The following is a 20,293-nucleotide window of genomic DNA, read 5'->3' on the forward strand; positions in this document are numbered from 1 at the left end:
CAAAACTAACTCCTCTAAAACCATCAATGCTGCATATGGACTGGAAGAATGAACACAGCATACTGTTATCAATTTGGATGAATATGAATAACTGCATGACTGAGTGAGATCAGAATTCAGAAGTTTGCATCAAGTCCAGGGTCTCTGCATCTGCTTTTCCTCATGAGGAGATTCCACAGTACAGCACAGTGATGAAGCATAAGAGAGAGAGAGAGAGAGAGGAGAGAGAGAGAGAGAGAGAGAGAGAGGAAAGTTGGCTAATCTCAGTTTATCTTCAACTTATCCACATAACCAGCACTATTTACACTAATACAGAACTGAGAGGGAGAATGTGAGTGAGTGAGCTGTGTGGTGACGTAGTAATTATTAATCCACTTATAGGAGGGGCTAAACGAGGCTTAAACCTCACTGTGTACTGCAACCAGGTGTGTATTAGTGTGTGAGAGAGAGACTGCTTAATGTGATTGTGTAATTTGACTGCAGTAGAAACATGAGCGCAGCGCTGGCGCACAATTTAACATACTGCAGCACCTGAAATAAAAACTCCATTTTTCTAAAACGAATTAATTCTGATTGGTGTCACTTTGACATTGCTTTGAAGCCAAACAAACAAAAAAGGAGCAGCATGTGAAATTTTTGAACGCTGAATGCTGATTTTGTGGATCCAGATTTCCCCACAAGGGGGCGCTATTAGCATACAAGTGGCATTTTTGTGCATCATTAAAAAGGATAAAATCCACACGTGAACCCACACCAGCAGGATTTAATGTATGCTCCCTGTCACAGATATCGAAGAAGTGAAATTAGCTTTCACTTTATTTTACTTTACTCAATTTTTTAGCCAAAGGTTCATTGTTATTGATATGTGGGTTTTAACTTAGTCAGTTAATTCTAAAAACAAATAGGGCTTTATTATTTTATTTATTACAGCAAGAAGTCCCATTGTGATCAAAGGATCTTTTTTACGATAAAACCTGGCCCAGACAACAATCACACAGACTCACAACATATTAAAATAAAACCTATTCTACATTAAATATGACACATACGATTTAATGTACAAAACAGCAAATTAAACTCAAGGGCTCCTCAAGAAAAACAACCGTGTGTTCATTCATTCTTTTTTTGTGCACTTTTTCAGTTGAATTATTTTTTTCCAATTTTCTCCCGCAATTTCACGCACTAGCTAGGATCCACCAATCACACTATACCACCAGCTCTAGGAGGGTAAAAGCAAACACAGGCTTCCACCGAGTCCTGTGAAGCTCCACTACATCTTTTCAAACTGCTGCTAATACAGTGTCACTGGAAAGCTGTAGCTTATTCCATGTCCAAATTGCATAGGAAGAAAATGCAGTTTTCCCCAAATCTGTCAAAACCCAAGGTGCGTTCAAAAGCACCCACCTGGAAGAGTGTAGTTGGTAACTACCCAAGCAGAAAACAAAGAAGATTTCAGAGGTAAACTGGGTAAGGTATCACTTTATAGATAAAAAGATACCAGTGCTGTTGTCTGCAAGTGGTCAGTGATGTCCAGCCCGCCAAATAACAAAGAATGCAATGGCAAAAGACTTTTTTGCAATAAAACATTTTCCACTGCATGGACTCTACTCACCATTTTTGGTTTTCCACTTGACAAAGCTGGTACCTGCACTCTAAAAAGTGATGTGTTAAATATCAACACACTTGTGCTACCTGTTTTAACACTTTTTTTGTCATTGATATCTGATTTAACACATTCTGTGTAAAAAGTAACACAAAATTTGTCTCCATCTGATCACACTGATGTGTCTAGTTAGATACAGAATGTGTTGCTCTTTAAAACATCTGTTTTTAGAGTGTGGTACTGGGTTTGGTATCACCTCCATCGAGGTTCCAAGTGAGCTGATGTGATACCAACAGGTGACAGAAAAATGCTGCAGATTACTGATTGGTTGGAGAGAGTTGCTAAACACATATGCTAGCATTAGCTAACGAGTTAACATAGCCTCCTGCGTCGCATTTAAGCAGCCACAATCGTCTCATTGTCTGAACTGTAGTTTTTCCCAAACTCTCCTGTTTTTTTCAGCAGTCTTTTGCCTCTTCTGAACAACTTTGTCTCCTTCATGTCTCAGCAGTTTCATGTGGCACCGCTACGATGACCAGCTACACTGAGGGGGTGCTATATCTGCAGTAGAAAACAAAGTGGCTGGTACCAAAAGCAAGTCGAGTCAAGCTGTACCATGCAGTGGAAAAGCAACTTATGTATCTGATCTTCAGTATCAGTGGTGGGCAATGAGGTGATTTTTTTATTGTATGGTGATAAATACACAATAAGCTTTTCTAAGTAAATTAAATGAATAAGTGAATAAAGTCAGCAATGTTATATTTCAGTGAGAGTTTGATGTGATTTGAAAACTGTTTAGATTTCTAAACATGCTCTTCACTCCCCAGTCCATACAAGGGAAACTAGCCACCATGGACACATTGCCAAAAGATAGCTCATTCTGCCTACAGCAGTCTAGTCCCGCCCATTCTTGTTGAAGTGTAGTTCCTGCAGACAACCAGTATAGAGTTCGTGGAGTGGAAATTGTGGGAAAACGACTAAACGTTGTGCTGTTTCTGGCTGCCAGGAAGCAAATTTCAGCTTCCAAAAAATCCACACATCCAAAATGAGCAGCTGCGGACTTTCTTTTCTCCCCATGGCTCAAAATATATTTAACAACCATGTTTTTATTTTTTTTTTTAGCATATATAGATATGAGCATGTATTTTGATATATTGAATATGAAATACATTTCAAATTCTTTGCAGTCCATGCTGAAATGCACTCTAAACACTACAATGTATTTCAGAATATATTGCCATATTAACCAAATCTATTTAAAAATACATTTATTTTAAAATGTATGGGGAAATATTACACATAGAAATGTACTATAACATACCCATTTTAAAGTGTATGAAAATATTTAAAATCCTGTCCTCTGTAAAAAAATACAGTTATGATTGGATATCTTGTTCATTTGAAATACATTGTGTGTGAGGGTCTTACTGCATATGTACATGGTTAATGTAAAGTACAGTGCAGATCACAGAAGTCAGTACCCTCTAGTTACAACACACAACTGAACAGATATAATAACTAATACAAATAAATGTATTTAAAATACCTATTTAACAAATACATTTTTTGGCCATTTTCATACATTGCAAAAATGTGATAAACACATTTAGGAATCCTGTGTGATCATATTCACTGTAAACTCACCACCTCCAGTGCAGTTTGTATGAAAGACGCTGCATGAATAGATCAGAGCAGAATGAAACTCTCAGAATACTTCCAGCCCTGAACACACTCAGACTTTATCAGACACTTCACTGTAAATCCTCTGAGCATGCAGGTCATGTGATGGGCAGACACGAGAGGTGGGTCATGTGACCAGCTGTGCTCTGTTGCCATGTGGAGAGGATTAAACAGGAAGCAGGGTGAGCGGAAGGACAAACTGGCTGCGTCCAGAAACTTTTGCTACTGCTCCTGTGCTCCTCCTCCCTTTCCTCCTGCCAGAGAGAATGAGCAGAAATTGGTGAAATGGGACAGCCGATTCCTTTAAACGTCATTAAATTTGATGTTAACTGTTGTCGGAACAAATCCTTGTATCTTCAAAATGCTAACTTTACAGGAGAAGGAAAAACCTACTTTACTTTCAATGTAAGTCAATGGAACCAGACTTCTTCCTGAGTAATTCTGGGCCATTTCTTTTGATCCATTCATGAAATTTACACACAATGTAAAGGGCAACATACATTTTCAACTTAGGTCACAAACTGAAAAATGGACAAAATTGGAGATTTTGTTCCGACAGCAGAGATAAATTGTATTTTTAAAATCATTTAATGCTTTATTTTTCTGTGCAGTGTGAAGCACTTTGCCACTGTGTATGAAAGGTGCTATACAAGTAAATGCCTTGCCTTTGAAATACCTTCTTCATTTGCTTGTCTAAAAGTTAAATTTATTATTTATTTAGATTTGGATCATGCGCCGTTCTCTATGAAAGTCTGCTGAAGGCTTCATCTGAAGCGGCAGAAACGGCCCTGTTTATCAGTCCTATAAGGCCCAGTCTCCATTTCACCCCTCGTCCCTTGCGTGTTCATGTCTAGGTGTAGGGTGTCCTGAGTCTTGTTGAGATAGAAGGGTAGGGCGAAGTGTTAGGGCTACATGACCCCCCAAACAGAGTGTCATGAGAAAAAAAAGAAAAACCAACAAGATGGCTATGCAAGAAACCAAAGAAACCCATGAATGTCAGTATTTTCTTTGTTAAAAATGACAATAACCATAGTATTATCTTAGTTTAATGTCATTTCAGTGTATTATGGTGCTTTTCTTCATAACACACATAAAAAATCACTGGTAGTAGCTGATGTCTTGGTAGCTAGCTAGCTAAATTTCCAGTTTCCCACCTTAAATGGTATTTTTTTCCATATGGGCTAATAAGCCCAATTGCATTTAATGTAAAATATGCAAGAAATGGGAGTACTTTCAAAACAAGTAACAGCCATCTCATCCATCAAACATCCTTTTTTGTGTGTTACTGCAGGTTTTCCAGCCAGTACATTTCTTTTAGTTTGAGATGTTTGTGTTGATGTTGAGGTAGCATGAAAACTAAAGATGCTCCTGTAAATTAGCATTTTTCAGAGCAAACAAGGAAAGTATTAATCTTTAAAAACTGACATTAATGAGTAAATTAATTACCTGTTTAACCTTGAAGACTTACATATTTTACTTTGCATTTCAAAAGATAGCAGTCATGTCTGCTGCTGACTGTGATCTTCTTTTTCTCTTCTTCTTTTCTTTACACTGTGTGAAATTTTCATGATGACAGAAATGCCCCTAAATTGGATTAAATCTTCTTAATACTAACTTACATTAAAAGTAAGAAATTATATTGCTGTCTCCTGTAAAGCTACCACTTTTTTGAAGATACTTGTTTTGTTTAAAATGTCACATGAAATGTCACATTTATGTCCATATATGACAAATCTGCACTGGATATAAAGGAAATCATATGTTATTATGTCATATTTGAAATCCATAATTGACATATGTCAGATTTCCATATGGTTTCAGCTGTTTTTCTATTTTTTTAACAAAAAAAATTTATTTCTTTTTTATTTTATGATTTGTTTTTTAATTATCAGCAATATTTATAATAATGGGCTTGAAGGGTACATCTAATTTTATTTCCAGTGTTTGTTCTGCGAGATTTATTGAATATTATTCTCTATTATTTTCCATGTCTTTTTGTTCATTAAGTGTGGCCTTTTTAAGAAGCGCTGAGTGACTCTCAGAGTGAAATCTCTAGAAATGGATCATCTTCACTCGTCTGATCTGTATGCAAATGAGACTGTTCTTCAGCAAACACGACCGTTAAGCAGCCCTGCAGCTTTAAAGTAATGGTTTAATAATCAGGTTTCTTCCAGTTCACAGTCAGGGCCTGTTTGGAGTTGGGTTGCCAGATTTCAGCAGTGAAAAAGCCAGACAGTTTTGGTTGGGTGTTCCCCAAGCGTCCAATATGTCACCAAGCATTCATACTGGTTCAGTCACTCATCAGCCTTCAGATGCTTAGAACTTTTACTGAACATGAAAATCTGTTTTTAGCTGGAATTCATTACAGACACTCTAAAGTTTCAATCACTGGAGTCACATTTACATTTTTAATTTTTAATATGAGTTTGGTATGTTAAGCTATTATTTCACTTTTATTATATTTTTATGTATTTTATAAGTGCCAAGTTATTCTTGTACATCTTCTATACCTTTATTTATTTAATAAAGGAATAGAATTTATTTCCTTTATTAATTATGCTTTTATTTATTTTATACTTATTTGATCTGTTGTATATAAAGGTAAGATATTGTTGCAATTTTAATAGTTTATTATATATTTTTTCCTATTACATTTGCTATTGTGATAATTATGACTTTTATAGCATTTGATATGTTTTAGTTATCCAGTTTTCCAGTCCCTGTTTTCTGTGTTGGCTCAGCTACCTTGTAAACGGGGGTCTTCCTCAATGTACTCTGAGTTTAAACAAAGGTTGATTGATTTGATTGACAGAAGTATTTGGCTCATGAGGACCTAATCAGCTGGGCTTTCATGTGTGTGGAGCTGGTGGATTTGGGTGTCCGTCTACATTTTGTGTGAAACTGACCGGTGGACACTCAGGAAATCACTAAGGGCTGACCACAATTCGTCCACATGAGTAAAGCTGTTTTCACAAGCAATATCAAAAATTTCTAAAACCAGATTGCATTTTTTCAGCTTAAGGCTGAATTATCTCTGCACACGGTGCTGCAGGTCAGAAGCGCCTCATTATAGACAGAGCTGAGATTGTTCTGAACATTTGGATAAATAATATGTGGGTATCATGTCGTATGGAAGTGTCTTTAAAGGCAAATTTAAAAATATATACAAAAATCAAGAAAATGCCCTCAGACCTCAGAGGGTTAAGTAGACTTTTTGTTTACTGTACTATTGTCCACGTTGTCCACGTCATGGCAGATTGGCTACAGTTGATTCAAGAGGAAACCTGCGTAAGTTTAGATTTATTTTTGACGAACTGGTCCTTTTAAAGCTGAACTCGCTCAGCTCTCTGTGCCGCAGACGGTTCAGCGAGAGTGTAAAAGCCTTTTGAGAGTGTGTTAATAGTGGAGTGAGAAAATTACCCCCTTTCCTACAGCTGTGAGGAGTAAACGCTCCACTCTCGCCGCTGTTTCCGGAGCAGATGGTTCTCCTTTTCAGCTGAAGAGCTTCCTTCATTCACAGCTTTACGCCTGCGCCCCTCACACCTGCTCTCTTTCTCACCTGAAACACACTGAATAACTCTTCTCACTGTCTTCTCCAAAGGAAAAAGGCCAAAAACAAAATTTCTCAGAATTTCTTCAAGTCTGAATGTGCTGCCAGGTAGCAGAGGAGCTTTCTTGGAAATGAACCTGAGGTGTGGAGTGATTTCAGGGCTCAGGTAAAGTTTAGAGCTGAGAATAAGGATCATCAAATGTTTTGAAATAAAGGGAATTATTGGTAAATTAAAGTGGTTGAGTTGTTCAGAGTGGTTTGGTGTGAAACGCTCCGTTCTAGATTCAGAATTGTCCACAGTGGTGGTGATAGGAACCAGACGTCCACCTCTAAAAGCTCCCTCACAGAAAATTAGTACATGAAATGATTATGAAAGCACTGCCTGATGTCTGAGACATTGTTTTGCAATAGTTTTTTAAATCCATTCATGGTGGAGGGATACATAATATGCAGAGCGCTGTGAGCTATCCAGAGGTAAATAGTCCCCAAATGTCCTGTATTCATTTCCTATGTAATTTCATGCATGGCTGAGTGTTTCTTTGCTATATCTTTAAAATAAATATTCCAGGTGATCCATATTGTTTTGATTACCACAAATTATTGTTTTCATTCTTCTTTTCTTACTTAATGCACAAATAAATTTAAATCATAATAATAACAATTTCATATATAATCAATAATCATTTTATATTTGAAATATTTGAAATATGCTTATTTGTCACTTTGTCACACATCATACACGTCACTGATAACCGATAACACAGTAGTGAACTGTAGTGTAACAATAGTGAACTGTAGTGTAGCTGCAGTGAACTGTGGTGATTGAGACTCAATGAAGGAAAATAAAACTGATAAAATAAAATCACATGGGTACTTCTGCACTGATGACTGGTTTTGATGATCAAAAAAAAAGTTAATTGAGGAATATAGGGAATCCTGAATGATGAAATTAAATTATTGCAAGAATATAGACAATAAAAAACTCAGTTGGGTCACTTTTGACCAGTGTTGTGCATAGAAGGGTTAAAATCTATTCTATTCTATTCACTGTGGAAGGATACATAAAATGCAGGATGTTGTGAGGCAAAATAGTCCCCAAAGAAAACGTATTATGTCAGATTGGTAACTTTTATGATCTACCGATGCCATGATAAATAAAAAGTGTGAATAGTGTGACAACAAATGTGACAACACGTTCAGAGGGATAAGAAAGAGCGAGACCTTTCAGTGCTGTGTATGTGATGATGAGAAGTTTGAACTGAACATGTATGAGCAGTTATAATCCAATAGAACCGAAAGAGAACAGGAGAAATAAGTGCACATTTCTTTGTATGAGCAAGAGAGGAATAATACAAAGGTGCAAGAGTGCTGCTTTAGTTATAGAAGTTATTTCTGCTTGGAAAGAGGGTGCAGGATCAGAAAAAAGTCCAAGATTAGATGTTCTGAGGGGGGAAAGCTGTGCAAAGTTGGGTTTACTTGCCAAGCATGTCACTTTAAAGCAGCTGTACAGAGTATATGGCTGATGCAGTCATGCTGTGAGCGCATTCATGAGCACAGGTGAAGAATGTGCAGATCTGCTCAGCAGTGACAGTAAATTTTGACTGCGTAGACGCTGCCGTGCTGAGTAATAATCCAGCACTGTAGCATAATCCTCCGCTAGAAATCTGCCACGTTAGCAGGGCTGTGCTCACTCCGGGTTCTGAGCTGTAGTAGCTCATAGTAAACTAGTTTCTAATCAAATCCAGTAAATCCAGCTTCATTAGCAGCGTCCGAGCTGCGTGGCTAAGAAGCTCAGTCGCTGATTCCCTAATGAACAGATCTGCCTCACTATCCAGGATTTGCTTTCTGATTGGATTGCTGGAAAAAAAAAGACTCGCTAACATCACATCACATCACAACTCTGATGAGCTTAATGAACCCAAATTACTCTCAGTCTCACATCAGAGTCAGGTTTATTTGCGTGGCTGCTAATTGTGTTTGACACGTGGGGGAACAACATCAGGAGGCTAAAACCTAGACACAGCAATTTAAACGTAAAACCAGGTAAACACCAACTATTGGACAATATCTCAAGCTTTATATGTCAACAATAAAACACAAAAACAAGTTATAAGAATAAACAGGGCTGCTCCAGCCTTCTGGGGGCCCTAAGCAGATTTTTTGGAGCCCCATAAAATGTAAAAAAATAATTAATATCATAAAGTCCAATAACAACATAAAACAAAACACATTTTCAATCAAGCAAAAAAACAAACAGCTGATATAGAGTTAGAGGTAAACTAAAAGCGATGACTTACACAAGTTGTCTAAATCATGGAAATGTACAACTGTCTAATTTGTGTATTGCTGATGATTGGATGCTCATTTGGGGTTCTATTAAGCTACAGTTTAAATTACAGAGAACCTTGTCAGCATTCTGGATGCAGGGCTCTTGATTGGCTGTTTGTGATAAACGTCACACCTGGATCTATCGCAGCCTGACTATCCAAACCTGGATCATTTATGGCCAGAGTATCCAAATCTGGATCAACTGTGGCCTGAGAATCCAAAAACAGATCGACCGCTGCTTGTGGATCCAAACCTGGAGCGACTGCGGCCCAAGTATCCAAACCTGGATTGTTCACAGCTTGAGTATCCAAACCTCGATTGACCAAGGTCCGAGTATCTAGACCTGGATCATTCGTGGCTCGAGTATTTAAATCTGGATCGTTCATGGCCCAAACATCCAAACCTGGATCGACCGCTTCCTGAGCGTGTAGACCTGAATTGATTGCGGCCCAAGTATCCAAACCTGGATCTATCACAGCCTGAGTATCTAAACCTGGATCATTTGAGGCCTGAGTGTCCAAACCTGGATCAACCGCAGCCCGAGTGCCTCAACTTGGATCAATCCTGGACCGAGTATCCAAATCAGTGTCAATTGCAGTCGAATACCTAAACCTGGGTAGGTCATGGCCTGCGTATCTAAACCTGGGTCAGTCACAGCCCGAGTATCCAAACCGGTGTTAATCGCTGCCCGTCATATACGAACCACTTTTTATTCCCTAAAGAAATTTTCAATAGTTGTTTTTTTCAAAGCACTTTTTGAAACAAAGTGAGTGCTAAGAACCTCTTTATAGATTAAAGAACCACATACTAGTTCTATACCAGATAAAGGTTCCTAGCTTGAACTCAAAACAAGAACGGTTGTTATTAAAAGTGTAGGACGTTAAGAGAAACTGCTCGAAGGAAACGATAATGATGGTGTTCTGTTGTTCCTGGTGGAAGCTTTAGGAACAGATTTACATTCCGCTGGCAGATTTAGAGTCCGTACAAGGTGTAATCCACACGCTCGTCCTGCTGCAGGGTTAAAGCAGGGGAGACCCCACGAAGATCTCAACAGGATCCTAATCCTCCAGGCTGGCACTGGAGTGCTGGCAGGTGACCGCTGGCACAGCTACCGTTCTCCAAAGAGATTAGTATGGTTGAGTTAGTGACCACACTGTGTAGAGCTGATCAGCACTATTGAATAGAGCCAGCAAACAGTCAACACTGTTTATATAAAAATATATTTGTAAACACGTGTCCATTTCTCTCAGCTCTTCCTGAGCCATTAGCCTCATTTATAACAAATTTTAGCTCTTGATTGGCTGACGTTTGACTTAATTTGGTTCTTGGATCCAGTCAAATGACTGTTAAATTTGTGGACACTTGATCAGTGGCTTGATTTTTTACTAAATTCAGTGGACAGGTGTGTTCTAGTATTTCCCGAAATTTGTTATTCCATTCGATACCGTACAGTTGCATCTTGATTTTTTGACACAGCAAAAATGAAGAGTGCTAATGCTAATATGTTAATGTTTCCATTTTTAGTTCATTAGAGTGTTACTATAATATTGTAAAAGTACAATATTAGAACCAAAGCTGCTTTGTAGTGTCCTGATCTTCTGCTTTAGCCCCAAGTTAACACACTAGCCATGAGCTAACATGCTTCTCATGATACAAAACATCACCCTGCGACACAATTGATTACAATATGTCGTACTGTTACATCTCTACTGTACTGGTGATAAGGCAGAGAGACGTGAGTTTCAGCTACAGTACGAAAACCTAGTCTAAGTTATGGCGTTATGGTGCTGCTGAAACACCTGCAGTGCACCTTTTAGAACCACCTGTCCTGACACTGAGGGTGATGTGAGCCAGGGGCATAGCTAGAACTTCAGAATGGGGAGGCCAGGTGAGACCCAGAGATTTTAGAGATGAGGGTGGCACACTGCCAGGAAGAACATAAATTAAATAGTGTTACTGTTTCAAAGTGGCATAAAAAGTTGTTCCCTTATATAGACAATATTTTCTGGAGAGTGAACAGCATATTTTGAAACTTTAACAATGTTTATATACTACAACAAACTATTCAATTTGACATCATATGAGTCCTTTAATCTGCAGCACACAAACATGTAGGTCTGGTGTGTGTGTGTGTGTGTGTGTGTGTGTGTGTGTGTGTTCTGCTTCAATTATACAGAATGCTTTCAAGTGGAACATGCTGGTGTTTTACTCCACAGCTATAAATAAACACAATGCAGTGAATTAATTAGACTTGTTTCATATGCTAATATCAGTCATTCAGTTATTGTTGTTTTTTTTTCATCACAGATACTGGAACAAACTATAAGCATAAAATACAGTACATATTTAACAGTAACAGGGCAGCAATGTCATAAAAAAACAACTCTTGGTTCCCAAAAATAACTTCTGATGGAAGTTTTTCAATGAGATGTGAAGAACCTTTTAAATTTGAATGAACTTCCACATAACATAAAGGTTCTATACTAATTAAACGTTTTCATGAAACCAGATGTACGAGGAACCTTTATTTTAAAGAGATAAGAGATTTGCAATGTGATATGTGAGTGTGAGGAACCTTTTCTTAAAGTATAAAGAACCTTCACTTAATATAAATGAAAGGCTTCTTCCTACAAAAGGGTTTTCAACTGGTTCTTGGCTTGGAAATGTGGTTATAGTATACAGATTGTTTACATTACCTGGAGGTTCTTCACACTTTAATTGTGTTCTTCACACTTTCAGATTCCAAAAATGGTTCATTCATTGAAAGGGAATCAAAAGTGGTTCTTCTATACTGTTCCATACTGTACGAAAACCTTTTTGGTGCTAGATAGAACCACTTAAAAGGTTATTTAACAAACTAAATGCAACAGACAAACTATTTAACCATGCAAGAAACAACTCATGCATGTTTTGACCTGTATTTAACTATGGTTCTTGAAGGTTCTTTAGTAAAGGCGATGATTTTTAGAACCATTTCATGCTTAAATAGTTCTTTGTATGATGGAATAGTTCTTCAGATTGATGAAGAATGTGTTGTATATTTTTTTTATATAGAGCCTTTTTGAAAAACAAGCTGGGTACTGTAACAATAGCAGAACCATTTTTGGTGCTAGATAGAACCATTTTCAAAAAGGTTTTGATTAAGAACCATACGCAGCACATTCTCCATCAATGTAAAGAACAATTATGTCATTCAAAGAACAATTTAAGCATGAGAACTCATGCTTGTATAGAACTCATAGTTCTAAATAGAACGATTGCCTTTACTAAAGAACCCCAGAAGAACCATCTTTTTTAAGTGTGTGGTGTTATGAAATGCATTTTTGAAACCAACCATCTTTATTTGTATATTGTTTTGTTTTTTGGCTTTACACTTCGACCCCCACAAGGCACAAAGTTTGGGCACTCCTGGTGTACGGCACCGCTCCAAATAACCGTTTTTGGTTCCACTTGGCACCTCCATGTTTGAGAAGAGTGCAGAACCATGCATCCAAGAAGAGGACCATTTAGAAACCTGATGTTTTCAGATGTGTGCATTACAGTCTCATGCAGGTTTTGAGGGACAGTTTGCTCCTAAAAGCTTCTCCAAATGGGAGCGCATCCTCTCAGCTGTTTGATGTGAATATTTATGCGGAATGTGAGAGAAAGCCACTCTCCTCTGAGCTCCACTGGGAGGGATTTGGGCTGAGAGTTCGCAGGAGATGGGCTGTTTTCCCTCAGCACCACAGAGGACTTTAAAACGGTTTATTTCTGTGCTGCTAGATCAATCATGCCTGAAGCTGCTTTAGTGCAGACATCAAGCCGGAGCCTCTATGCAAAAATAGATGATGAGAAAACAAGTCTGAAATAGATTTCAGCTGCGTTTGAGCTCTGGAATATCAAACACCTTTCAGTTTGGCTGCTCAATTCAGCTTTTGTGAAGACTTGTCTTCGCTAGTGGCACGACTGCACTCTCAAAAATAAGAGTTTCTGGTATGGTTCTAGGAAAAACCTTGAACTGGAATTATACTGTTGAGGTTCTTTAAAGGTATTGACATTTGCACATCTCACTGGTATCAATAGTCCTTAAAGGGACTGTTCTTTAGGGAACCAAATGTGATTCTTCCACTGATTAACTCTGACTATTAGAACTAGGCCTTCGGTTTGAGATGGGTCTGCTGGCACCCTTATGGGATTCTGGTAGTACATTAGTGCTGAGTTAGAGCCGGTGAACGTTAGATTCATTAGATTAGGTGCTATGTAGATTAAACATGGACATCTGAAGCTTGTAAAAGACATTAAGGTGCAGTGTCTAAGATTTAGGGGGATCTATTAACAGAAACTGAATATTTTTATTAGTGTAGTTACGAATCATTGTGTTTTTGTTATCTTTGAATGAGCCCTTCATATCTATATAGGTAGTGGCTCCTCTTCCAAAAGAGGCTGCCATGTTGCGCCGCCATGTTTCTACAATAGCCCAGAACAGTGGCTCTACAGGGCGTCTTTCACGTTTTTACGTTGAAGTGGCAGCTTGAATTTGGTGGTGCTGTAGCTCCGGTTGGAAGATGTAGAAAGAAGAAGAATCAGTGGTTGCTGCCGGTGCTGACTGACCATTTTTTCAGCCTCCATATATGACATACGACATATGCTGATAGCAGCGTTTCTGTCTGTCCAGAACTGGAGCTGCCCAAGGAGTGAGTTTTGGGGTCTGAATATTGGGCTGCAGCCACAGGGCTTTTTTCTTGTTTTCTGCGAAAATATTTAATTTGAATATGAACTATGGGCTGAGACAGCCACTGAATCTTTAGTGGTAAACATGTGTCTGCCTCATTCCTGCCTGAGCCGCTAGTGACTTTTGGGGCCCTTTTTACTGAATGACTTCACTTTTAAAAACGAGCGACAAATTCTGTGAGGGGGTGAGAGTAAGAAATAAAAGTCTTTTAGGACTACTGTAATTTATTCCCATACATGCTGACCAATTTCTTTGAGTGTACAGCAGTTACCATGGATACATGGTTAAAATACATGAAACTAGAAATGTCTATCCTTTTAAATTTAATAGATAAAAACATTGGATATTTTAATAATATATTGACTGCTGAACTGGGAATGTCCCTGGTTTTTGTTTCAGAAATCTGGTCAGCTTACCCTAATATCTTCCCTAAATCAGCTGTAGTTTTTCAAATGTTCCTCCCACCTTCAAGATACATCATTAGAAAGGTTTTGAAGGGTTTGTAGTCTTTAAGCTGGAAAGTCTTACTCTAGAGATACTGTAGGATTTGAGTATGCATGTTTATAAAATGATGTGTGCCTTTAAAAGAGTGAATTTAAAGCTTGATACTGGAAGAATGTAGGAAAACAGTATGGTATAAGAGGATAGAGAGAGAGAGAGAGAGAGAGAGAGAGTGTGAGAGAGAGAGAGAGAGGGATTGAAGCAGTGAGTGAGTATGAAAGCAGCAGCAGTAAGTCGAGGAGTGAGATAAGGTAGAGAGGATGATCCTGAGCTGGGTCGTTCGAGGTTTTCTGGAGCACAGACAGTTGCTCAGGTCTCGGCTGAACAGCAGATTGATCCACCAGGGCTTCCAACAGAAGCCATATCGCCCCCTACAATTCCTGTAGTGAATTACTCTGTGGTTCATTTAAACATTATAGAGCACTTTTCAGATCTGCGTTCATAATGGTCGACTGATCTTTGAAGCCCTTCTGTGTTCAGCAGATTCTCGGTGACCTCTGCAGCGGTCAGACCCTGGTTTGTCTGGTCCTCAGGCCCTCGGGGATCATGATGTCTCCCTGCCTGCCCCGAGCGGAAGCTGCTGCCATAAACACAGTGTCAGCTTCGCTCCGGCTCCGCGAGAGGAAACGTTCCGCCTCGGATCAGGTTTAAGCAGCACCGTGCTGACCGCACCGAAAAACAACACGCAAGCGTTTTGACAGGTTGAAAGGAAGTTGATTCATAGAGAAGTTGAATGACAGAGTGCGCCGGGCTGGAGCTCAGGGATTTGCCTGACAACCAAAGCACTATTTCCCAGATAAAGGTGTGTAAGAAAGCAATGCACAGCACACAGGGTCTTACAGTGACAAATTCTGTCATTTATTTTTGAGCTTTTTTCACCTGGTAACATCACTCCATTGGGTACTGAAAGCACCAGGGGCAGTTGTATAGAAATCAGATTGCACCGTGTGTACACGCTTTAAAAATAGAGGTTCCAAAAAGGTTTTATTTGGAATGGAAAACCACCTTTGGGTCCTCAAAGAACCTTTCAGTTGACTTTTTTAAAAAGACCTATCCATGTAAAGGTGGGTTAGGGCAGTGGTTCTCAAACCGGTCCTCAGGGATCCCGAATCAGTAAATGATTGAAACTTATTTTTTGGGATTATTAAAAATGTGGACTGGTGGACCACTTTTAGAACTGCTGGTTTAGGGAACCAAAAATGGTCTGAAGAACCCTTTTTGAGACCTTTATTTTTAAAAGTGTACTACAGCACCAAGAACACTGTAATTATGTAGTACAGGAATATGGACTATTGGAATATGTTTATGTTAATGCTAAATAAAGTAGTCATACTGTTCCCCTTCCCATATTATTTTGGATTAAAGAGAAAGAAGACGATATTCCACAGCAGGAATTCTGTCCAATGATAAGGATTACATTATAGCCTATAATAGTATGTATATTTCTTATGTACAAATATGGCACTTGAAAACAATGAAATGAAAACAAGAGAATACCCTTCATTTTCTTAAACAAAATAAAAGCAATGGGCGCTTTGGTGTAAACAGGCTAAATACATAAATAAATATTAAATAAATGAATGAATAAATAAATAAATAAATAAATAAACATCCAGAGTAACACATTAGCATTTGTGGCATCCACTGCCTGCAGGTCAGCTTAAAGCAATGAAGTGGTGGCTCACTTTAAGGTACATGGTGCAAGCACAGGCAACAAAGACCACAGGATACGCAAAGCTATATGATCTAAACCCCAAACAGAGATATTGTAGCATGAAGATAAAGAAGTCTGATTTGCGTGTAGATAAATAAATCAGAGCTGCAGTATTACAAGCTAATCTGTGGCGTGCAACATGATGCTACCAAGCATAAGGAGTGTAAAAAGCAAGATCAAAGAAAAAAAGACCTTCACAGCACAAATTTGGGTTCATTTTGGCTTCTGAAATTCATATTTAGTGCAATGCTTATCTGCCACTGGTTCTCCTGGTCCTGTGGATCCAGTAGCAAATAGTCAACACAAAAAATCAAAGAAAATAACAAGATCTCATTGATGATATAAAATAAAAACAGGACTAAAAGTTGTCCAAGTGCCTTTCAGAGATATCCATACAGACAAATGTTTGGTCTGTCTGCTTTTCTTGTCCACAAGAGACAAATAAAACCAATCAATACCCCACCAACTCCACAAAAGAAGCCCGTGAGATGGAGAGTCCATCGTGCACTTATACAGTTACAATAAAGTAACTTATTAGTTACTCCATCTCAAACGTAAGCAGAGTCACTGGACTGGGTGCGTCCAAAAGTGGGCATGCTCATCCTGGGCAGTTCCTTGTTCCTGATCTCGTAGATGGACTTCCTCCTGGCCTGCACGCCCCTCACTGCCGTTTTAATCTTCCTCCAGCCCAGATGGTTGAGCTCCGCCAGGTTCAGCACCACACAGATGCCACTGACGGCAAACATGAAGACCAGGAAGACGGTCTTCTCCGTAGGTCTGGACACGTAACACTCAACGTCTTTGATGCAGGGGTAGCGGTCACACTCGTAGACTGCAGGGACGTTGAAGCCATACAAGAAGTACTGACCCACCAGGAACCCGATCTCCAGAGCGTTCCTGAAGACCACCTGGATGATGTAGAACCTGGAGATGCCTTCTTGCCGTCTCATTTTGGACTTGGGTGTCCTGATGGAGGAATGGGGGATATCCTTCACCTCTAGGCACTCAGGCTCCGCCTCCTTGCTGGAGTTCTCTGTGTTCTGGAGCACCCCATTCACGATGGCGTTTTTCAGCTTCTTGCTGTCATCCCGTTTCAAGCAGTCCGTGTCTTTGTCCAGGCTCAGGTAAACGGTGGAGTACCTGCGCTCCTTCTGCTTGGCCGACTGGTGCACGGAGTAGGTGATGAAGCACAGGCTGGGTGTGCAGACCATAATAATCTGGAACACCCAGTATCTGATGTGAGAGATGGGAAATGCTTTGTCGTAGCAGGCCTGGTTGCAGCCCGGCTGTAGTGTGTTGCACACGAACATGGACTGCTCATCATCGTACACTGTCTCCCCGACAATGGCCACGATCAGAATCCGGAAGATCACAACCACAGTCAGGAGGATCCTACAAAACAGAATGTCCACTTTATTAGAAACTGCTGCCTTGTGTTTCCACTAACTGGCCACTTTATTAGAATCACCCACCTTGTGCTTCGACTAACTGACCACTTTATTAGAAACAACTTCCTTGTACTGTTACTAGCTGGCCGGTTTATTAGAAACACCTACCTAGTATTTCCACTCACTGGCCACTTTATTATAAACACCCACCTAGTATTTCCACTAACTGGCCACTTTATTAGAAACACCTACCTTGTGCTTCCACTCACTGGCCACTTTATTATAAACACCTACCTAGTATTTCCACTAACTGGCCACTTTATTAAAAACACCTACCTTGTGCTTCCACTCACTGGCCACTTTATTATAAACACCCACCTAGTATTTCCACTAACTAGCTACTTTATTAGAAACACCTACCTTGTACTTTTACTAGCTGGCCACTTTATTAGAAACACCCACATTGTATTTCCAATAACTGGCCAGTTTATTAAAGCAACTACACTGTACTTCCACTAACTAGTCACTTTATTAGAAACAGCTACCTTTTACTTTTACTAGCTGGTCACTTTATTAGAAACACCTACTTTGTGTTTCCACTAACTGGCCATTTTATTAGAAACACCCACCTTGTGCTTCCAGTAACTGGCCACTATATTAGAAACACCCACCTTGTACTTCCACTAACTGGCCACTTTATCAGGAACATCCACCTGCGACAGCTGCTACTTTGATAAGCAATGCAAAAAGTAATGAACTCTAGAAAGCTGCCTGATGGGTTTTTTGACCAGGCTAATCTGTGCCCACTCTATGAGACTTATTGCTGACCTGTACCACCTGAGGAGGGGGGCTGATTTAACCCCTGTGCATTCTTGCGTTTATATGTGTGGATTATTTAAGCAATAGAACCGTGATGTTATTTTGCGATAATGCACGACCTCGATTGTTCTATTGCTTTTATACAACAGTTAAATAAATAAAGTCAGAAATAAATAAATGGGTCGATGAACGTGGCATTTAATATGTTTTAATGTTAGCAGTTCCTTCCGCCAAATTATAGTTCCTTAACAAGCAGCTTTTTGCTACGTCAGAGTAACGAGCTCTGTCACTCGCTGCGCAGCCAGCAGTTCGTTCTCCAGCTCTTTACACTAGATTCCGAAACTGTCATCACCACTGAGCAGCTTTTCTGTCAACAGCTGTGACAGAAGAACAGCTAAACAACCTGGATTTAGCCAGAAATGAGCCAAATACCATTCGCCAAACGTGCAGTCTGATCTTCAGAGTCTGACCAAATCGGACTGAGCCATAAAATCTTACAGCCCATTTAGTTTGGCGAATGGTGTTGGGTTCATTTCTGGCTGATTCCAGGTTGTTTAGCTGTTCTTCTGTCACAGCTGCCGACTGAAAAGCTGCTCAGTGGTGAATTTAGTGTCGTCTCATCTTCAGAGTCTGACCAAATCGGCTGTCGGTCAAATGTGATCTTAAAAGTATCCATTTTCTGTTTGTGGCAAAGTAAGAAATAAAAACGTTCAAATGGCTTGAGCGTCTCCCACAGCTGTCAAAGTCGTTGCTTAGCAACGACGTCTCAGCGGAGTGATATAGTGTTTGTGAAAAAAACGTGATGTTATGGCGAAATAACAGCGTGGTTAGACCGCTTCTCAACCAATCAGCTTGTGTGGCCGGAACTAACTGTTGTATAAAATATAATATACAATGTTACATATAATATTATATAATATGTTAGCCCGCAGTAACCATCCCTAAAATGTTACTGGCTCACCAGGAATTTTTCCGACTCTTCCCACTGCCTACTCCACCAGTGGGTCTACAATACTGCCCTCTAAAGGCAAAAGGCAATAACTGCAGTTTGGGTTAAAATCGAATTGGACCAGACTAGGTTCAGTTATGCTTCTTTTACAAGAAAACCAGGTGTTAAAAATGCACTAGTATTAATCTTTCTGGACCACAACAGATCTTTATGTCAGTTTTCACAGTTTCACAGTTTGCATAGCTCTTGTCTTCCATAGGGCACTGCACAACTGATCAGCCCCACTTAACTCCATTCATTGGTCAGTTTCTGATCACAGAACTGCTATTGACCAGATATTGGACACCAGCAAGTTGGAGCTACAAGGCAGGGGATTCAGATAAAGTGTTCAGAGAGTAGTTTTAATCACGATCAGAATTATGAAGGAAATGATTACTGGAGTTACGGTTAGTTAAGTTATAATCTAAAATCTCTCTCTCTCTCTCTCTCTCTCTCTCTCTCTCTCTTTCTATCTATCTATCTATCTATCTATCTATCTATCTATCTGAAAGGACTGTAGTGGAGCTATCTAGTTCTACTTCAAACTGATGCTTTATAAGAGCACTAAAGAGCACAAATCCACACATTTACACCACCTACAGTACTGTTTTAATTTTTCTCCCATTCTCCATACAACATCCATCAACTCATGTTGTTTAGAATTCACCATACAATAGAAAAAAAGCACTTGGATCTATAAAGACCCATTCAGTGGATATCTTTTAAAGAACATTTTCTGTAAATGTGAAGAGCATCTTAAACATCTGAAGGACCTCACCAAAAGGCTCTACACCAATTGTAGGTTTTTCTGAGAAGTATTCCACCAAGAACTGTTTAGGAACCTTCATTCTTCACTCTCATAAGGTGAAAAACTGATTAATAGTCTTGAAGTTTAATGGAACTTTTCTAAATATACAGTAAATTAGTGACCCTCTCTCACCTGCCGATCATGGTGGAGTGCTGCTGCACGGCCGCCTCCAGCAGCCGCTCCAGAATGGTCCACTCCCCCAT

General features: G+C 39.3%; 1 protein-coding gene across 1 annotated transcript; it reads right to left on the reverse strand.

Moving 5' to 3' along the window:
• Window positions 1–16,432: 16,432 nt before the first annotated feature.
• Window positions 16,433–20,293, reverse strand: gjd2b (gap junction protein delta 2b). The gene is made up of 2 exons (XM_036582734.1): window positions 20,223–20,293; window positions 16,433–17,479 (listed from the first exon to the last, which is right to left on the reverse strand). Exons 1-2 carry the CDS (start codon window positions 20,291–20,293, stop codon window positions 16,636–16,638), a joined length of 915 nt encoding a protein of 304 aa, XP_036438627.1. The 3' UTR covers window positions 16,433–16,635.

Source organism: Colossoma macropomum, unplaced genomic scaffold, assembly GCF_904425465.1.
Source record: "Colossoma macropomum unplaced genomic scaffold, Colossoma_macropomum, whole genome shotgun sequence".
In the NCBI taxonomy this organism is placed as follows: domain Eukaryota; kingdom Metazoa; phylum Chordata; class Actinopteri; order Characiformes; family Serrasalmidae; genus Colossoma; species Colossoma macropomum.

Bases quoted from the DNA above. Each gene is read 5' to 3' on its own strand.
- gjd2b (XM_036582734.1), bottom strand. From the start codon at position 20,293: ATGGGGGAGTGGACCATTCTGGAGCGGCTGCTGGAGGCGGCCGTGCAG. The intron at 17,480-20,222 runs GTGAGAGAGGGT...TCTGTTTTGTAG, and splicing joins CACTCCACCATGATCGGCAG to GATCCTCCTGACTGTGGTTG.